This window comes from Sardina pilchardus, chromosome 10 (assembly GCF_963854185.1).
Source record: "Sardina pilchardus chromosome 10, fSarPil1.1, whole genome shotgun sequence".
NCBI lineage: Eukaryota > Metazoa > Chordata > Actinopteri > Clupeiformes > Clupeidae > Sardina > Sardina pilchardus.
Genome location: NC_085003.1, coordinates 24,078,610 through 24,097,644, shown reverse-complemented (window position 1 = coordinate 24,097,644; position 19,035 = coordinate 24,078,610). Strand labels below are relative to the sequence as shown.

Below are 19,035 nucleotides of genomic sequence, written 5' to 3'. Positions count from 1 at the left end.
GGTTAAGCAGCATTGACAATAAAGTGACATTTCCCTGGGAAGCAGCTTGGAGAAGGTGGGTGGGCCCGTCGTCCAGGGCGACGGGGTCACCGCAGGTTAGCGGGGGGACTATGGAGGGACACCAGCCTGAGAGTTAAACGTCATGGGAGACGGTTACCGTCCGGGGTTAGTGCTATGCATGCCCGTGTCAAAATGTGTTCTCTTTGCATTAACGACACACAAGGGAATAAATGACCTGCTGGCAATGGACATACACTGGTCCAGAGGTTTTTAAGATTGCATAATGCTTTTGGCGGTCATGTCAGATGAGAAAATAAAGAGTATGCCCTCATTTAACACATAAGAAGATAGCTGCCCGTGGATAATGCCCCATATATTCATATATGGTTCTTTCTATACAGCACTACAAGAGAGAACATCTTTTGACACAAACACGCATAAAAAAAAGATTGCCAGTTGACAACCCATGAGCACCTGTGGGATATACACTCCACTCAAATGCTTCAAACGGCCACATTCAATATAACAGTACAGTATGTACTTTATTCTATGGTTGTATAATTGTGGAGGGCCCGCAAGCCTAATTTAATTTAGAGCATGGCGGCTTCTCTCCAGTCAGAGACAGAGAGGCTATGGGTCAGTCAGAGACAGAGAGGCTATGGGCCAGTGCGCAGAGCGATGGAGAGTGGGGTGCTTTCTCCGCAGGTGCTCTGTTCAAATCAAAGTCAAAGCTTCAGTCAGGCAGCCAGTCACACTGTGCAGTCACACTGTCAGGCAGGAAACTGACGCTATCTGCATATTTACTATTAACTACACACAATCACACATTCATCTGCTCACATGTTAATACAGACCACTTATTATCCGTCAACAGGGTTAGACCGATTTATATATATTAAAAAAAAAAAAAGATTGATGAAAATACAGATAATTGCAACATAAAAGATGACAAAAATATGATCAATATTTGTTTAATACATTACAAGTACGGTAACTGAAAGGAGGAAACAAGAGGAGATGAGAGCAGAGGAGTTCTAATGAGTTCAGTGCAGGGAAGAGGGATGATTCAAAACTGTTCTAGGCTGCGCTATAATGGAATGCTGTCAATGTCATGTAAATGCAATTTGTTAAAAAAATCTGTTGGGCTGTTTCTAGCCAGGACAGTTGGTTTGATCTGGTTTGATCTCTGTTAGTAAAGTGAAAAAGAGAGAGTGGGGCTCTGCTTAGTGGAGTAGCTGTGAGCTAGTGAGCGAGACAGAGATAGAGAGAGAGAGAGAGAGAGAGAGAGAGAGAGAGAGAGAGAGAGAGAGATAGATAGAGAGAGAGAGAGGTCACCGAGTGCTTCTAGGGCACTGAGATTTAAAGGCATCGAGCTGACAGCAGAGAGAGCAAAGGACCTTCAGAATGCAGCTTTCACCCAAAGACTGGAAAAACGAGAGGGGAGGAAAGAAGAGGAGGAGGAGAGAGAGACATGGAGGAGGAGGAGGAGGAGGAGGAAAAATCCTCAGTTTAGCTTTTTTTCAAAGTCTGGAGGAATATTTGGCAGTCAGTGACTAGATTTAAAAAAAAAAAAAGACTGTCTTTGAACAGACCCGCAGGTGAGTCTGTTCAAAATCAAAAGACGAGGGAGAGATCTCTGGGCAGATTTGCCGCAGGGTTAAAGGCTTGAGTCAGGGCGTGTGTGACACACACTATCAGCGGAATCTGTCACACACACCTCACACCGTCTCCTCTAGGAGACCTTGGCCCTCTGTGTGAGTGTGAGTGTGTGAGCAGCCTCAGAAATGGAACTCATTTCACGGCACCTCGAGGGGAGTTCCCCGTGCCTTGTGTAACCTTCAGGCTGCGGGGAAACCAGACTTGTTTTTGTTCTCGGAGAGCAAAGGAGGGAACAGTTTTTTGTAAGTCATCAAAGCTTAGCTGACCAAAACACAACATACAGTCACAAACACATGCAGAAAAAATACCACCCCATCTCACAAGCGTCTGAGCAAAAACCGAGAAAACCCCCACAGACACGGCACAGAAACCACCAAACACAATGACTTCCACAGAGCGGTTCTCCAGCCGTCACCGTGAGCACGGGTCGGACCCGCCGCCCTCCGGCGCCGCTGGAGAGTGTTAGCGGGTGGTGCTAGTGCGGGACTCTTAGGAGCGGGTGGGTGGAGAGGGAGAGGAGGAAGGTGGAGGAGGAGGGGTGGAGACAGCATGCAACAGGACCATGGCAGCGCAGAAGGAGAACAGACAGGGACAGAGCAGCCTCTGGCATCAGCTTCAGAGTGGAAAGGGTTATTTCAGTCAGGCCCCGGAGAATCAGAATCAGAAGAACCCTAAAGGGTTATTGCAGTCAGGCCAGGAGGAGAACCCTAAAGGGTTATTATAGTCAGACCAGGAGGAGGAGAACCTTAAAGGGTTATTATAGTCAGACCAGGAGGAGAACCCTAAAGGGTTATTATAGTCAGGCCAGAAGGAGGAGAACCCTAAAGGGTTATTATAGTCAGGCCAGAAGGAGGAGAACCCTAAAGGGTTATTACAGTAAGGCCAGGAGGAGGAGAACCCTAAAGGGTTATTATAGTCAGGCCAGGAGGAGAACCCTAAAGGGTTATTACAGTAAGGCCAGGAGGAGGAGAACCCTAAAGGGTTATTATAGTCAGACCATGAGGAGAACCCTAAAGGGTTATTATAGTCAGACCAGGAGGAGAACCCTAAAGGGTTATTACAGTAAGGCCAGGAGGAGGAGAACCCTAAAGGGTTATTATAGTCAGACCATGAGGAGAACCCTAAAGGGTTATTATAGTCAGACCATGAGGAGAACCCTAAAGGGTTATTAAAGTCAGGCCAGGAGGAGAACCCTAAAGGGTTATTATAGTAAGACCAGAAGAAGAACCCTAAAGGGTTATTACAGTCAGGCCAGGAGGAGGAGAACCCTAAAGGTTCACTATAATCAGGCCCAGAGAACCAACCCTAGCTGTTAGCTTAGGGACAGATGCTAAGGTGGCCAGCTAAGTTCTATGAATTTGGGCTAAGCTATCGTTTACTTCCTGCACACTGGCTGTAGAATGATTTGACTTGATATTATTGCCTGTCTGTGTGTGTGGGTGTCTCTCTGTTGATGGACAAATCTAATGGAGTAGACAGGAGTGTGACACCATGCTTAACTGGATGACTAAACTGGACACTGGGGATTATAAGCTTCCTCTTCCTCTCTTTCTAGCATGTCATCCTCCCTGCAGCTGTCTGTCTAACCTGCCCACAGGTGAGTGGAGGAGAGAGCGGAAGACAGAGAGGAGAGGCAGTGGAGAGCCGGAGGGAGGGGAGAGGAGCAGAGTCCCCTTTTACCTGATGCTGTTGCCAGGGGGCTGCCCAGGTCACGGGGGCTACGGGGTGGAGCGCTAGTGGGGATTATGGAGGGGCTACGGACAATGGCAGCGGAGGTGGTGGAGGTGGAGGTGGAGGTGGTGGAGGTGGAGGTGGTGTTGATGGTGGCAGGGGGACACTCTCCGGAACATGCGGATGCCGGCCAGCCCGCGCAGGGCGCACCCACCTGAGAAGCCGTCAAGGCTGGCACGGCGCCCCCCAGCTCCAGGGCCGGCTTGGGCGGCAGCTGAGGCGTGGGGGCGCCAGGCTTGCCCGGCAGCATGCCCGGCGATCGGCTGGTGCCGCCGTCGGAGACCACCTTGATGGGCGGGTGCGGCGGCGACGGCGTCTGCGAGAGGCCCGGCTTCTTGGGCGGGATGGGCGGCGGGTTGCCGCGGTCGACCCGGCCGGACGCGGAGGGCGCCTTGAGGCCGATCTGCGGGTGGCCCAGGCGGCCGGGGAACGGGCCCCCTTCCGAGGCGGAGTGGGGCAGGCCTGGGCGCATGGATCCTCCTCCTCCGCCGCCGCCGGACCCAGGGCCGCCGCCGCCACCACCACCGCCCCCTGCTGGGGGGCTGGTGAAGCGCGACAGCACCTGGGTAACCGTGTGGCGCGCCTGCTGCTTGGCAGCAAAGTTGTCCCGGTTGTTGGGCGAGAGGTCGCGGGACGGCGGGCTCTGGTTGGCCGTGCCGTTTTGGTCCTGTTCGGAGGGCGAGGCCTGGAACTTGAAGCGGGCGGCCTGCACGCGGGGGCTGACCCCGGTGGGCAGCGCGGGGGTCGCTGGGGCGGCGGCACCACCGGGGCCCGGGGAGTGGCTCTCGGCGGCGCCTCCGTTCTCGGCCTGCGCGCCCCCCCCGGCGTGCAGCAGCCCCCGGCCCACGCTGGGCGTCTTGGGCAGGCTCATGCCCACGTAGCTGGCGGCGGGGGTGGGCTTGACGGGGATGCTGAGCGGCGGGCCCTTCCTGTGGGGCTCCGGCGGCGCCTCGGGCATCGGGTCCGTCTGGGAGGACGTGGTCCGGCAGGGGCTGGCCGCGTCCGTGCCCACCGACACCGACACGGTGGCCGCCTTGGCCTTCACCTGCACGGGGACGGCCGGGACCGGCGTGATGACGGACGCGCCGGCACTTGCGGCGGCGGCGGCGGACGGCCCGGGGGTCCTCAGCGTCTCCAGCTGGCGGCGGAGGCCGTCGGTCTCAGAGCGGAGCTCGCTCCCGCGCGCCTCCTCGCGGCCCAGCCTCTGCCGCAGCTGCTCGCGCTCCGTGTCAAACTCGGCCAGCTGCTTCTCCATCTCGGCCTCCATCTGCTGGCCGCGGCGGCGCTCGCAGGCCAGCTGCTCCTCCAGGAGGCCCTGGGCGCGCGCCTCCTCGTCCAGCCGCGCGGTCAGCTCCTCGGCGCGCTGGCTCTCCTCGGCGGCGCGGGCCGCCAGCTGCTTGCACTCGCGCACCAGCAGCATGACCACCTGCTTGTTCTTCTCGCGCTCGTCCTTCAGCTGCGCCGACAGCTTACGCTGCTCCTGCTCCAGGCCCTGGAGCTGCATCTTCTCCAGCTCCAGCTGCACACACACACACACACGTATGAATGCACACATACACACACCCACACACGTATGAATGCACACATATACACACGCACGGATGGATGCACGTGTTCACAAACACGCACACACACACACACAGATTATGTACAGTATATCAGAAGGGACCTTTTTTTAAAAAAATAAAAGAAGACATTGCATACATTGAGGTCAATGCTGACAGTGACAGACTGTGTAAAGTCATGTTACATATGTTACATGTTGCACAAACACACACACGCACGCGCGCACGCGCGCACGCTCGCACACACATACATACATACACACACACACACACACACACATCTACTCCAGGCAACCAAGCACATAGACAAACATCAAGCATCCATCTGCTACACACATTAGCCTGACGCAACATCTGAGACTGATGTATTGGGCTCCTGTTCACTCACACTCACTCACACTCATATGAATTGAAGACTCGAGAACCCTTCCACAAATGTGTAAATCAATATGCAGCGCAGTGCTCCTGCCCTTCTAATTCATATACTATCTGTCTCCCTCTCTTTGGCTGATGCCCCCTCTTCAAATGGACTGCCATTAGCTCCGATCCCCGCACCCCCCCCCCCCCCCTCCCCTACCCCCCACCCCAAACAGCCAGAGCGGGACATAACAAATGGTGAGCTGGGTTACTCTGCACAATAAAGGACTCGTGGGCTCTTAATGCTGCCCAAACCTTTTAAGATCTCCCAGTAATTTCTTTTAGTCTAAATGATGATGTCCAAAATGGAAAGAGAAACCAATCTCCCAGTCAAGATGTTCAGTGGGGCAGAGGAGTAAGCATGACAGATGTCTAAATGTCCGGACCGCCCTCCACTTATGGTCAATTGAAGCGAGGGCTTCCTGAGAGGGTGGCACTGAGAGCTAGCCCGGCAGGGAGCCGGCCAGGGCAGGTGGAGTTTTTAGAAAGGCCGAGGTCCAGAGATGTTGCATGGAAACGGCTGCACTCTACACAAGTACACAAACACACATGCACGTACACACACACTCACTCTCAGACAGAGAGAAAGAGAGAGAGAGAGAGACGCACAGCGAAAAAAGATGGAATCGTATGTTTCATTCGCATGATTCAATTACGCTGACTGCCTTGCCAGCCATGCGGTACTGCATACATCTGTGTCTTGCTGCTATTGTTAGCTGGAGTGCTAGCTGGCAGCAGCCAAGCGGAAGCCAAAGCTGAGCCCTCCGACCGTGTGCGCGCCTCTCTGCCCAGAATGCCTCTGTGTTCACCAGGGGAAACAACGATGCGCACATCCGTGCTATTCTTAAACGCGCACAACAAACATAAACACTCCTTTAAGCATTATCTTCCGAGCGGAGGAGCAAGGGGGGGGGGGGGATAGGCTAACTCCCGCGCACTGCAGCTAGCCCTCGCGTAACCACAGCCAAAGAGACTTTCTAATGAGGAGGCAGAGCACTCCAAAAATCCTCCATAGAAATGCATGGGGTTATTCTGTAATTCTGTTATTCTTGTCTACACATATCCCAGCACTTCTGCGGCAAAAAAAGTAGACACGTGAATACATTGTGCCAATCATGTGGTGTGCTGTGAATACATAGTGCCAATCGTGTGTTCGATCTCGGCGCTGGAGCAAGGTCGCCCGAAGAGATGCCCGATAAGTGCCCAAAAAAACATTGCAATATGGCCGCCAAGTGGAGGGACTTGCCTAAAAGGACTTTGCCGCAAGCTAGCTCCCACGTACCGTACCGCAGCTCTAATAGTGGTCAGTGAGATGTCTTTCCCTTTATGTGGACCCCAAACCAGCGGCCAGTGAGAATGTGCTGCTGCCATCAGTTTTTAGGACACACCAAGCGGCTGAGGCAAGGTGAGAGAGAGAGAGAGAGAGAGAAAGAGAGAAAGAGAGAGAGAGAGAAAGAGAGGAGCAAAATAATAATCTTTAAGGAGGAGAGGATGAAAGATGAATGAATGAACGCAAAAGAGAAAATTCATGTGCGTTCTGCGGCAGCGGAGTGGCAGCGTCGTGCTGCCGTCTCACGGCTTTTCTCTCCGCTCGCATCCACGGTGATTCATCTATAATCCATGGCGCTGGAGAAATTAGTTCTGCCCGCGAGGCGCATCCGTCCTCGACTCGGAGAGAGCGAGCCGGCGGCGGCGTATGCTGACGAGCCAGCGGAGGCCTGCATGACGATCGGCCCCGACTCTCTGCCTTATTGAGGGCCTGGTGAATATTTCAACACTTCTCTTCCCCAAGAATAATATGGCTGTTAACTGGGCCGTGTCCAATTCTCTCGCCGGAAGACACTCGCACTGGCCTACATGCAATAACCAAACTCCTCTGCTGTCAATGAGTAATGTGGGGGATAAAGTCATGATGTATGGCTTGGAAACGCACTGCCTTGTAGCCTATTCGCAGATATTAGCAGAGCTGCGCTCGGCTCTACCTTACATCTCATGCACAGACCAACAAGAGCTATCATTACCACTCTCGTATAAGTATGTACGTCACCATAACAACCAGCGACCGTGGTTCTATTCTGAGAACAGGGAAGGATTTCAGTCATCTCAGTCATCCCTTGACAGGAACGCTGCGACGGACAGCGACAAAAGGAAGTGAGGCGGCGAGGATGAGCTGTTCCTGCCTCGACACAAAAGAGATGTGACGCTCGCCAGCCCCAGTCACGAGACGAGAGGAGAGGAGAGGAGAGGAGAGGAGAGGAGAGGAAAAGAGAGGACAAGAGAGGAGGAGAGGAGGGGAGAAAGCAGACAGACAGCGCCCGGATCTGGCTGATGAACAGTGGAAGCTCCGAGGAGATGTGGATGTTGAATTAGACAGAATGCAGGGCAGTTAAAGGATGGCAGAGGATGTAATCCAATACATCATGACAGTTCTATCCTCCCACTTCAATCATTAACAACACTAAAAAGCTCCCCTGAGGCCTTATCATGGCTCCATTGTTCTATTCATATTCCTGATTTAGTTTTATAGCTTTGAGATTAGCCATTGTGGTGTACAGCTAGAGCTATGAGTTGTCCACGCTGGAGCTTTTTCATGTCTGTGAAAGGCTCCAAGCAGAGGCAAAGGAGTGGACTAGAGTGAAAGGCAGGGGTCTCCAACCTGTTAGAGCAGGGGTCTCCAACCCTCTTTCCTCTAAAGGCCAGTTCAAACCAAAGATTTGCGACGGTCTAAGACGGTTGCGGAGAGCAGTTGCGGCGGTGTGAATCAAAAGTTGCAAGCAGTTGCAAGCAGTTGCAAGCCGTCGCTAAACATTCAACATGTCAAATCTTAGTTGCAGAGTTTTAGAACGTCGCTGGTTTTTAGAATGTTGCAGCTCGTCTCGTCGCGGATCTTGTGTTTGAACTGGCCTTAAGAGCTATTTTGACTTAATGAACATGGCCAAGAGCTACCCACTGTTTACGATTAGTAGTAGAATGCATTCACACAGCCGAACTCCAACCAAAACAGCTGAATACGTTTTGCATGACCTTAAAAGGCTCCTTTAACCTCTCTGCTTGTAAGACTACGAACTTAATTTGAGAGGAATTTGAACAGGTTTACCCAATGACTGCATTATCAGATTTATTAGCATTTCCTTGGACCTTTTGGAGAGCTTACTCAGAAGGGGCGCTACGCTACCTCTCGGAGCACCCTGGGTACGCGGATAGGAAGGAGGCCAGAGGAGACCTTTCATGCTCCGTGTCCCACGGCTCAGGTTAATGGGGTCACCCTGCTGACAGGGCTGTATGGGGCTCTCTGGGCTATGCGGCATCTGGCAAGGTCAATCCGCCAATTTTTCAGCCGACGGCCTCCTGTGACATCACTGAGCTGACCACTGTCCAATCAGGGGGTGCGATGAGGTCGCCGAGCTGAGCATATAGCTCAAGCGGCGCGCATGCTGTGAGGGGAAGCACTGGCGCGGGTAGATGAGGTCATCTCTCCGCGCCCCTCTGCGTGCGTGTGTGTGAGTGTGTGTGTGCGTGCAGCGGTGGGGTCACTCGAGGCTGGGCTTGGCAGAGGATGGCTGCTAGGATACGTGTGAGAAACACTAGGCGGGCCACTGGCGCTGCTGCGAGAGAGGGCAGCAGGTGCGCGGCGGTTTGAAGCGAGGTGGGCCGCACATCGGGTTTCACAAGCTGGCAGCCTTCGTCTCCTCCTCCTCCTCCTCCTCCTCCTCCTCCTCCGCCTCTGCTCCCACTCCTGCTCACTTGAGTTTGCATGGCTGCAGGCTCAGAGCTGCTCACTAGGGATGTGCTTTGCTTGAAGATGTAATAGAGCCCAAAAACTTACAGGCTGTGGTTTAATCATGGCTTGATAGAGCTGGCCTCTACATTCCTATTTTACACAAACACACACACACACACACACACACACACACACAAAAACATACACACAGGTACACACAGGTACACACAGGTACACACAGGTACACACACACACACACACACACACACACACACACACACACACACACACACACACACACACACACACACACACAAAAACATACACACACGCACAAAAACTTACACACACAGACGCCCTAAAACATACACACACAGATACACATTAACACACACACACTATTTCTATTCTATTTCATCCAGAGAACTTGTGACAAACAGGGGGAATCAAGCCCAAAAGCCAGAGGCCCCATCTGGCTGTGGAGTCACTATCTAATCGCAGTAATCCAGCTGAGAGGATGAAAAACACATTCACTAATACACACATCCAGCCACACACACACACACACACACACACACATACAGTAACTCTCACCAACACACAAAGCCAGCCACACGCACCCTAGGGTGTGTTCACACTCACACGTCCAAGAACAGAAACTCACTGGACTTCACATACATGTGCTGTACACCCACACAAATACAGCACACATCCACAATCCTGATCTCTTGATTGAAATTGAGATTGAGATTGAAATTGAATTTCCCTTTGGGGGTCAATAAAGTATCTATCTATCTATCTATCTCACACACGCACACACCTACCCTTTTCTGGCGGTTCTCGGCGGCAGCGAGCTGTGCGGTCATCCGCTCCTGCATCTTGCGGCAGTGGGCCATGACAGCGTCCAGGATGGCCATGGGGTTGGTGCTGACCGGCCGCCGCTCCTTGTCGCCCGGGCCCCCATCGAAGTCGCGCTGCAGCGCCAGGAACGGGTCAGTCATGCTGAAGTGGCCGTAGCGCTCCTGAAGGAACACCTCTTTCCTACGGGCCTGCACACGGACAGAGAGAGGGAGAGAGAAGAGAGAGAAGAGAGAGAGAGAAGAGAGGGAGAGAGAGAGAGAGAGAGAGAGAGAAGAGAAGAGAGAGAGAGAAGAGAGGGAGAGAGAGAGAGGTTTAATAAACTGCACTTAATAAAACACACTTTCACATCAGTGAACCATTTGAACACATACATCATTCATCTTGTGGGGCCACCACCACACTCAGAACACTGAGCAACAGTACTAGCCCCCAGTATGGTAGCTTAAACAGAACACGTCAGGCAGAAAGAGAGGTGCACAGAGAGAGAGAGAGAGAGAGGGAGAGAGAGAGAGAGAGAGAGAGAGAAAGAGAAAGAGAGAGAGAGAGAAAGAGAGTAACACAAAGAAAGAGAAGGGGTTATTGGAACAGACTGAGCAAGTTGGAATCAAGAGACAGAGAAAGGAACAGGCATGGATGGCCAATCAGGGAGAGTGAGAAAGTACAGTAATTTCCTGTGTATTAACTGCATTGTGTATAAGCTGCAGGACAGTGTTTTAAGCAAGTTAAAATAAACAAAACTATAATAATACCATATTAACTGTCCCTGTGTATTAACCTCATTGCAAAATCAATGTATAAGCTAATAGGTGGGAAATTCCGATAACATTATTATAGTGAATAAACGAGAGCTCAATCACAGAAACCCCTCAATAAAAAGGGGGAGCGCGCACGTGTGGCCAAGCCGAGAACAGGTGAGCACTCAGCCGGGTAGAATCTATTACGGCCCGAGAAGGGTTCCGCTCCGGCTGTGTGTCCGAGGGCCAGCTGGCCTGCCCAGCGGGCCGTGGGAAACCAGACGCCTCTGCTAGGGCTGCACCATTTGGAGAACATAAGAGAACTGCAATTTCACTGACAGATATTGTGATTCCGAATTTAATTTGCGATACAACTTTTGAAAGTCGCATTTAGCTTAAAGGGACACTTCACCGATTAGCGTTATAAGCTTTGTATCTTTAGAAAACGTTTTTGAGTGGTCGTGCATCATTCCCTCAGATTGCCTTGAGATGGGAGAAATACGGATTTCAATGTTGGACTTCCTGCTTTCAATGATGTAAGAATCATCATTTTACATCATTGAAAGCAGGAAGTCCTATTCATGGGTTTCATTGAAATCCGTATTTCTCCCATCTCAAGGCAAACTGAGGAAATAATGCACGACCATTCAAAAACATGACTGGTTTTCTAAAGATACAAAGCTTAATGCTAATCGGTGAAGTGTCCCTTTAAGTTGTCCCACTTCTGATTGGTGAGTGTGCCCAGTGCATGTGAAGCACAACACTTAACACATGTTAAGTGAGATTCACTGTCTTTAACATCAGGAGGATCATGACACAACTAAAAACTTCAGATGAGATAAGATTACCATTTACATTACCACAAGGTCACTAATTGCATCAGATCAAACTGTGATTTTGATTAAAAATCCATTAATTGCGCAGCCCTATAGCCTCCGCCACCGTACCCACCGGTGCCGCCCCATGGCCTGTCTCCCGTCACCCACCCATAACCAGCGTCTGCCTGGACCCACACCTGATTACATTACATTAGGGAGCTCCAGCAGACCCTGAGCACATCCCAGGGGCACAGAGTCCAGCTCTATAATCAAGGACTGGCATAATGGAAGAAGATTCTGGAGTGCTGTTTCCTTTCAATATCTTGACAAATACAGTTAAAAAAAACATGAAAGTACTGTAGGCTTACTGGAAACGGAGGTGCGTATGTGTGTGTGTGTGTGTGTGTGTGTGTGTGTGTGTGTGTGTGTGTGTGTGTGTGTGTGTGTGTGTGTGTGTGTGTGTGTGTGTGTGTGCGCGCATGTGTGTGACCCTAGGACTGTGTTACGAGTGCTCAGGGAGAGAGCGGAGGCTGGCACGTCGCAGCATGACAAGGCAATAAATCAGCGGCAAGCGTCTGACTCAGGTCTCTGTCTGATACCAGTTCTGATTAAAATGGCTCTCCATTAGGGCCTGTGGCCCTTCCAGTAAATCTGCACTCTCTCTCTCTCTCTCTCTCTCTCAGTCTCAACATAAGCCGTATATACTGTATGTGTGTGTGTGTGTGTGTGTGTGTGTGTGAATGTGAGAGAGTGCAGCTCATGGCAGGCTGCACACACACCACGGAGCTGCAGGAGTCGCAGGACCCAGGCTTACGCCGAGACACTGCCCTTATTTAGTACAGATGGTGCTTCTACAAAAAAAACTGGAGGAGTGAAAGATATTGGACTCACTCTCCTTTCCCTTTCTCCTTCCCCATGCAGAGAGAGAGAGAGAGAGGGTGTGGGAGAGAGGGAGAATCAGAGTGAGAGTGAGAGAGAGAGAGAGTGAGAGAGAAAGAGAGGATGGAGAGAGAGAGCATGAGAAAGCGAGGAAGAGAGGAACAGAGGGAGAGAGAGACAGAGAAGGATAAACTGATACAGAAAGTGAGAGAAAGAGAGAAAGAGTGAGCAAGAAAAGGACAGAGGGAGAGAAGGGGAGAGAGAGAGAGAGAAGGAGAGAGAGAGGGAGAGGGAGAGAGAGAGAGAGAGAGAGAGAGAGATGAAGAGCCCCATCTCTCCTGGGATGGTTGCTTCACCAAAGAAGGAAAAGATCAATTCTCCAAAGCACACACAGAGACGCCGCCGCTGCTGCTGTAAACTGTCTGGAGGGCGGACAGACGGGCCTCCGCTTGCGAAGGCTAAACATCACGAGCGCTGCTGTTACTTTGACCAATGGCTGCCCAGGCCCCAGAGTAAACAAAGGAGTCTGGAATGGCTGCTGGATAAAGACACACAGAGAGAGACACTCAGGGACACACACACAGAGAAAGGGAGAAAGAGAGCGACACACACTCAGAGAGAGAGAGAGAGTAGAGAGAGGGAGAAAGAGAGAGTATGAGAGAGAGAGAGAGAAAGAGAGAGAGAGAGAGAGAGCGATAGCGAGAGGCATAAGACACGGCTGAGCGAAGGAGATGCAGACGTGACGGAGCAATTGAGAGGAATGACACATTGACACATGCCTCTTCAGAAGGCGGAGGCTTTGTGGAATCGCTGCCATCTGGTGCTTTCCAGCAGGGCTTTGGCAAATCCCCCTCCTAATCGCCAGCGCTCACACGGCTACCGACGCCAGCCCACACTCCCACCCCTCACCTCCCACACAAAGACACTTTCGCTGGCCCCCGCAGGGGGTGAGAGAGGTACCACGCACAGCCAGGGGAAAGGGAGGTGGGGTGGGGTCGGGTGGTGGTGGTGGGGGGCGCCCATCTTTGTCATCTGTTTACGGGTGGCAGGGGACACAAAGCTGCTGGTTGGTATGCTGTGTTGTGCCAGGCCTGGGCACTGGTGCCCTCTCTTAGACCACTCAAGAGCTTGCTGTGCCATGCCACCCACCTAACTTACATCACGTGCATGAAAATACGAGCGCGCACGTACACACAGAAACACACACACAGACACACAATCAGTCAGTCACACACAAACACAAACACACACAGATCTTACAGATCTTCCTTTCTTTCAGACAGCAGCAGACTGAAAATGTAACATATGGCAGCATATCACGCTGACAGGAATAAGGAATTTAGTTTTTTGAACTTCAGAGATTTCCAAAAATACCCTCTACAATCCTTTGAGTGAAAAATACACCATCTGCCACCTGGCTAAGGTTGTCAGGTTGGTTGTTCCGGTAGCCCTGATTCCACTTCTACATTGCACACACAGCTTTCCATTTATGTCTTCAAAACAACTGTATTAAAATATCGCACAGCGAACACAGAGTACCCTAATAATGGAGAGGGTTCATCATCTGCTTTCTCAGGTCACTTCAGGTGTGGGACGGGGTGGGGTGGAAGCAACATGGTCCACGGGGGGGTTGACAGGAAGTTGACTGGCCAGTCAGTTTGTCAGGGGAGGTCATGGGCAATCCGCACCAGTTGACCAAACCCCCTGCAGTGGACATGAGTCAGTCAGTCTGCCCTCAAATGTCAGCAGCAAGTGGCTGCACGCTCCATCGATTCTGTCACTGTGTCTAACAAAACAGCTGTCACTGGAAAAAACACACACTTCTCCTCGGAAGAGACTGACCAACAGAGAAAGTGTCCATGGCAGTCCAGTCATCCCCCGAGGCTAACACAAGCCTTCACGTCCTCACTTTGACACTCGGAGAGGAATGAGTTTGTTACCCTGTTAGTTTGTGTTCAGAGGTGTGGAGGAACCAGGGGGGGGGTAGAGTGGAGTGGCGATCAAACCGACCTTTACTTCTCCCCCACCCCTGGGGAGTCGACATGGCAGTGGCAGACATCGTAGCAAAGCGACGCACAAAACTGGGCAGCTTCCCCGGGTGCCACAGCCCTCTCTAGTGACAGTGAGCAACTCGATAGTAGAACTGATACCACCATCATCACCACCATCACCACCACCACCAACATCCCCCCGCCCTCTTCAGACGCTGAAATGCCAGCGGTGTGGACTTCGACTTCGGTCTCTGCCTGGCAAGCTGCGGCCTCTAAGGTTTCAGCCTGTCCGTGAGTCATGGGCATGGAGGTTTGTTTTGCTGAGGCCAGTCTGGCCAGGAGGTGCCTGCTGGGGCACGCAATGGGCGGCCAGCAGAGCGGTCCTGGACAGGCCGTGCCAGGGGATGGGGGGTGGCGGGGGGTGGAGGGGGGGTGGAGGGGCACAACCCACAGGTGTGGCTTATTTACCAGCACTTGAGCACGGGCCCTGGTATTCTTAGCATTAACCTTTATAGGCATGCACTGACACTGGGTGAGAGGCCCTCCGGCCGCCTGCCAACGCGCAGAGAGAGAGAGAGAGAGACAGAGAACGAGCCAGAAAGAAGGAGAGGGATGAAGTACAGCAGCCAGGGAGGGAGAGAGGGATGGAGGGAGAGAAAATAAAGAGACAGGAGAAGGGAAAGAGAAACGAGAAAGACAGTGCAGGGAGAGATTTAGAAAGGAGAATATCTTTAGGCTAGAAGTCCAGAGGAGAAACAAGATGAACAAACACAGAACTGTACAGACTAACAGCTTCTGGCTAACAACTAACACACATATCTAGACAAACACAGAACTGTACACACTAACTACTTGTGGCTAACGACTATTACACATATCTAGACAAACACAAAACTATACAAACTAACTGCTTGTGGCTAACGACTAACACACGCATATAGACCAAGACAGAAGGAGAGAGGGAAGGAAGAAGTGATTTTTTTGATGTGATGTGCATATGCTAAGTAAAAAAAAATCTACCACATGATTTATTTAGAGAGCCATTAATCCTATATTTATGAATCTCAGAACTTTACATATCTGGCCATGTGTCAATCCTGGCCTCATGCATAAATAATGGGGCTATAGAGCGGATTGCTATAATTACCGTAATGCACCAGCCCATAACTCTGGCTACAGCTACTGTAGCAGGCCACTCACAGTATGAGAGACTAACCACAGCAACGTCTTTATCTTCACACACATCCAAGACAAAACACTAAAACACACACTTCTACCAAACAGGCTTGAGACACACAACCAACACAAAACAAATGTAAAAAGTTCAACGTTTCTACCTGCACAAACAGGTTTGAGACACACAACCAAGACAAAACAAATGTAGAAAGTTCTGCAGGGCGAGACATCAAAGGGACAGAGAAGAACAACAACAAGAACAACAGCGTCCAGGCTTCAGACTATCGCTATGAGCCAGGACAGACTGCAATTAAAACCCCAATTCTGCAGCTACTGGCCCATTCAATGTATTGACCCGTTTGTTCATTTTCCAACTCTCGCCGGTCCCGGAACAGGATCAATACTGTGAAGATATGAGCAGGAACAGAGGCGTAGGCAACTGTGTGTGGATGCATGGAGTGGATGTAGTGGTGCAACACACAGAAAGAAATAACAGAACCAAAACACAAGCGCTCACGCCCTGCTCTCTATCCCACAATGCAACAGTGGGCCTTTTAAAGACATGCCAGAGAGACGCCAATTAATTAAACTTCAGTAGAGGAATGGAGACAAGCAGGCCGCGCTGATGGAAACACCACGGACTCACTCGTCCCAATATCAGCCAGGACCGACTGCAAAGGGATCCTGCTTCTGCCGCTGTTGGCCCATTCAATATATCGACGTGTTCGTTCATTTGCCAACTCTCGCCAGAACAAGATCAATACTGTATTGCTGTGCGACAGACAGACAGACAGACACTCAGGGTTTAGTGACTGCCCTTGGGATGGTGGCTACCTGCCCTGCATGTCCGTCCGACCCTCTCATATCAATCTACAGCTGAAAAGTGGCCGTCCCTTCCCTGCCAGTAGAGGTACTTAAGGAGATGGGTTGTCTTGAGACGGCCAAATCATAAGAATGGAAGTGAAAGAGCTGATATGTTTTTGCAGGATATCAAAGGAGGCTGGGGTTGCTTTGTGCCGGGCTGCAGTGTCACTGACGAGCCCTGCACCGCACTATTGCATCAGCCTTGCAGCAGAGAGCCACCACGGGTCCTCGTTTGACTGGCTGGGAAAGGTTAACTTATGAGTGAGGCTTTTGTGTGCGCATGTGTGTGCTTGTGTGTGTGTGTGTGTGTGTGTGTGTGCCTATGAGTGTGTGTGTGTGTGTCTGTGTGTGTGTGTGTTGTGTGTGAGTGGTGTCTGGTCCTCCACAAGGAGTCTTTCAATTAAACCGACACAGAGAGCTCTTTGTGGGCCAAGGACTTCCGCAGCGGCTGTCTCTCTCCTTCCATACTCACAAGGTCGTTAAACGCACCGGGCTAAAAAAGGACATCTAGAGCACCCCAAAAAACAGCCAAATCACTGCTCGCAGGGAACATCCACCTCGGCTGAGAGGCGGGGGGGGGGGGGGGGGATGACATTTCAGCGGCATTATTGTTCTGATACAGAACGCTGAGATATTGAAATGGCTAAATGTGCCTCCGTTGTTTCTTTAGGATAGAAAGGACCAGCTCCTGCCACTCGAGGGAAAGAGAGTGACGTGGCAGGGACAGGGACAGAGACATGTCTTCACTGAACCTGACAGCAGTCAAAACAAAGCATGAGAGCTGATCCCTTTTGGCTCCGAGTCCCCTTCAGCTTTCAACTAATGGAGGACCTTAGTCTGATAAATTATTAGAGCACTAATGCAAGTCAGAGCACAATACCTGCCAGCATAGCGGCAGGAGGCTCTAAGGTAAGCAATCCATATTTGATCTGGTCTTTGTGTGTGTGTGTGTGTGTGTACTATATGAATATATGGATGTGTGTGTGTGTGTGTGTGTGTGTGTGTGTCTTGTGTGCAGGAGAACAGGCTTGATGTAGTGAGGGTAGCCATTGTGTGTTGAGTATTCACTGGACAGAGGACTGCTGACTGAGTCCTTTCCAACTGCTCCTCGATCTCCTCCGGCTCGCTCCCACTCTAGAGAGACGTGGAGATGGAGAGTTTGGGAAGGGAAGGAGGATGTAAGTGTTATGGTGGGGGGAAGGGTGTGAGCTGGGGTGGGTGAGGGGACAGGGTGGGGTGGGGTGTGACCAATCAAAATCAGCACTGAACTGGTATTTATATGTAATATTAGAGCCTGCTGGTGAAGAGATGGTGGAGGGAGATGTAGGCCAATGGGGGCTTAAATAAGGCTGCAGATTGGGGTGGGGTGGAGGGGGCTAAGTGAGAGCTGTGTGTGTGTGTGTGTGTGTGTGTGTGTGTGTGTGTGTAGGGGGTTCTGAGGGGAGCTCCTGGCCCCTGGGGCTGCCGACGAGGGTCTGCCCTGTCCCTACGGAAATCTCCCAGAATCCCCAGCCATCTGCCACCTGCTCCTTCTATCAGTCATGTGACCAGGCCCCAACAGTGGGGGGTGGGGGTGGAGGTGGTGGAGGTGTTGGTCTGTCAGTCTGTCAGTTCATGTGTGTTGAGCTTGATCCAATGTGGACAGATACAAATGTCAGTCCCTGGTGGCCCTTTCTGCAGGCATTCTTCAGATTTTGTTAAAAAGTAATTTTTGTATAACACAATGTTTAAAGAAATGTACTTATAAATGGTTGATAAAATATATAACCATTGTCGATTTGCATGACGTGTGGAGCTTGACCTGCGCAATGGATTATGGGATATCTGAGGCCAAAAAAGATGCATGGATGCACGCTTGGAAATCACGCCAAACGAAGTACCCATCTAGTAAGACCGCTTGACTTTCGGACAGTCTATTCTGACGTAACTTCCGGAAAATGCACACTGCCCAGCGTGTGTACTTATGTTTCAGACACAGCCCCTGATGGCTCAGTGCATAGTTACATACAGTACAACAAATGGATGAAGGTGTACTGAATCCAAATTCATCTTGTGGGGTAAATGAGATATACTTGGCCACCTAGGTATGCAAGATATTTTGCATGGAATGCTGATGGAAGACTCTGACATCAAATTCAACCTGACTAGTACCTTTCCGATTTACTCATATGGTACAAATCATAATGATCAACAATTTGTTCATGGTGTGGTCAGTGTTTCCAGCACATAAAAAAGCAAAAGAAGGTGAATAAAAGAGGGACATCTATTTGACCTCAGGGATCAATCCTGACAGCCTGCTGCTGCAAAGGGTGTCGTTACATTCTGGCCGGCAGGAAAACATGATAAAACCAGGGTGTCAGGCTAGCGAAGGTTTCAATGAAATTGAATATGCATACAAAAAGGTGTTGTGAACTGTCCATATGAACTGCTGTTTAAAAAGGCAAGGATATGAAAATGTGATATGGCTGATATAACGGGTACAGTGAGGGCAAAGCGCAGGAGTCATGCTATTAGACTCCATTACTCAATCCTACATAGAGGACAGTGGGAGAGTGAGTGGGAGTGTGTGTGCATACTTGTGTGTGCGTTTGAATGTGTGTGTTCGTGTGTGTGTGTGTG

The 19,035-nt window shown here is 51.0% G+C and overlaps 1 protein-coding gene across 2 annotated transcripts in view; it reads right to left on the bottom strand.

The window, feature by feature from the left end:
- cttnbp2 (cortactin binding protein 2) overlaps nucleotides 1–19,035 on the bottom strand; it is a 54,101-nt gene that overhangs the window by 17,207 nt on the left and 17,859 nt on the right. The window contains exons 3-5 of one of the 2 annotated variants that reach the window (XM_062547177.1): nucleotides 9,918–10,142; nucleotides 3,340–4,909; nucleotides 1–126 (exon numbers count right to left, since the gene is read on the bottom strand). The exon at nucleotides 1–126 is cut by the window's left edge and continues 81 nt beyond it. In XM_062547177.1, coding sequence (XP_062403161.1) covers nucleotides 1–126; nucleotides 3,340–4,909; nucleotides 9,918–10,142 — 1,921 coding nt within the window. The remainder of the gene's footprint in view (nucleotides 127–3,339; nucleotides 4,910–9,917; nucleotides 10,143–19,035) is intronic. The other variant, XM_062547178.1, reaches the window with a different exon arrangement.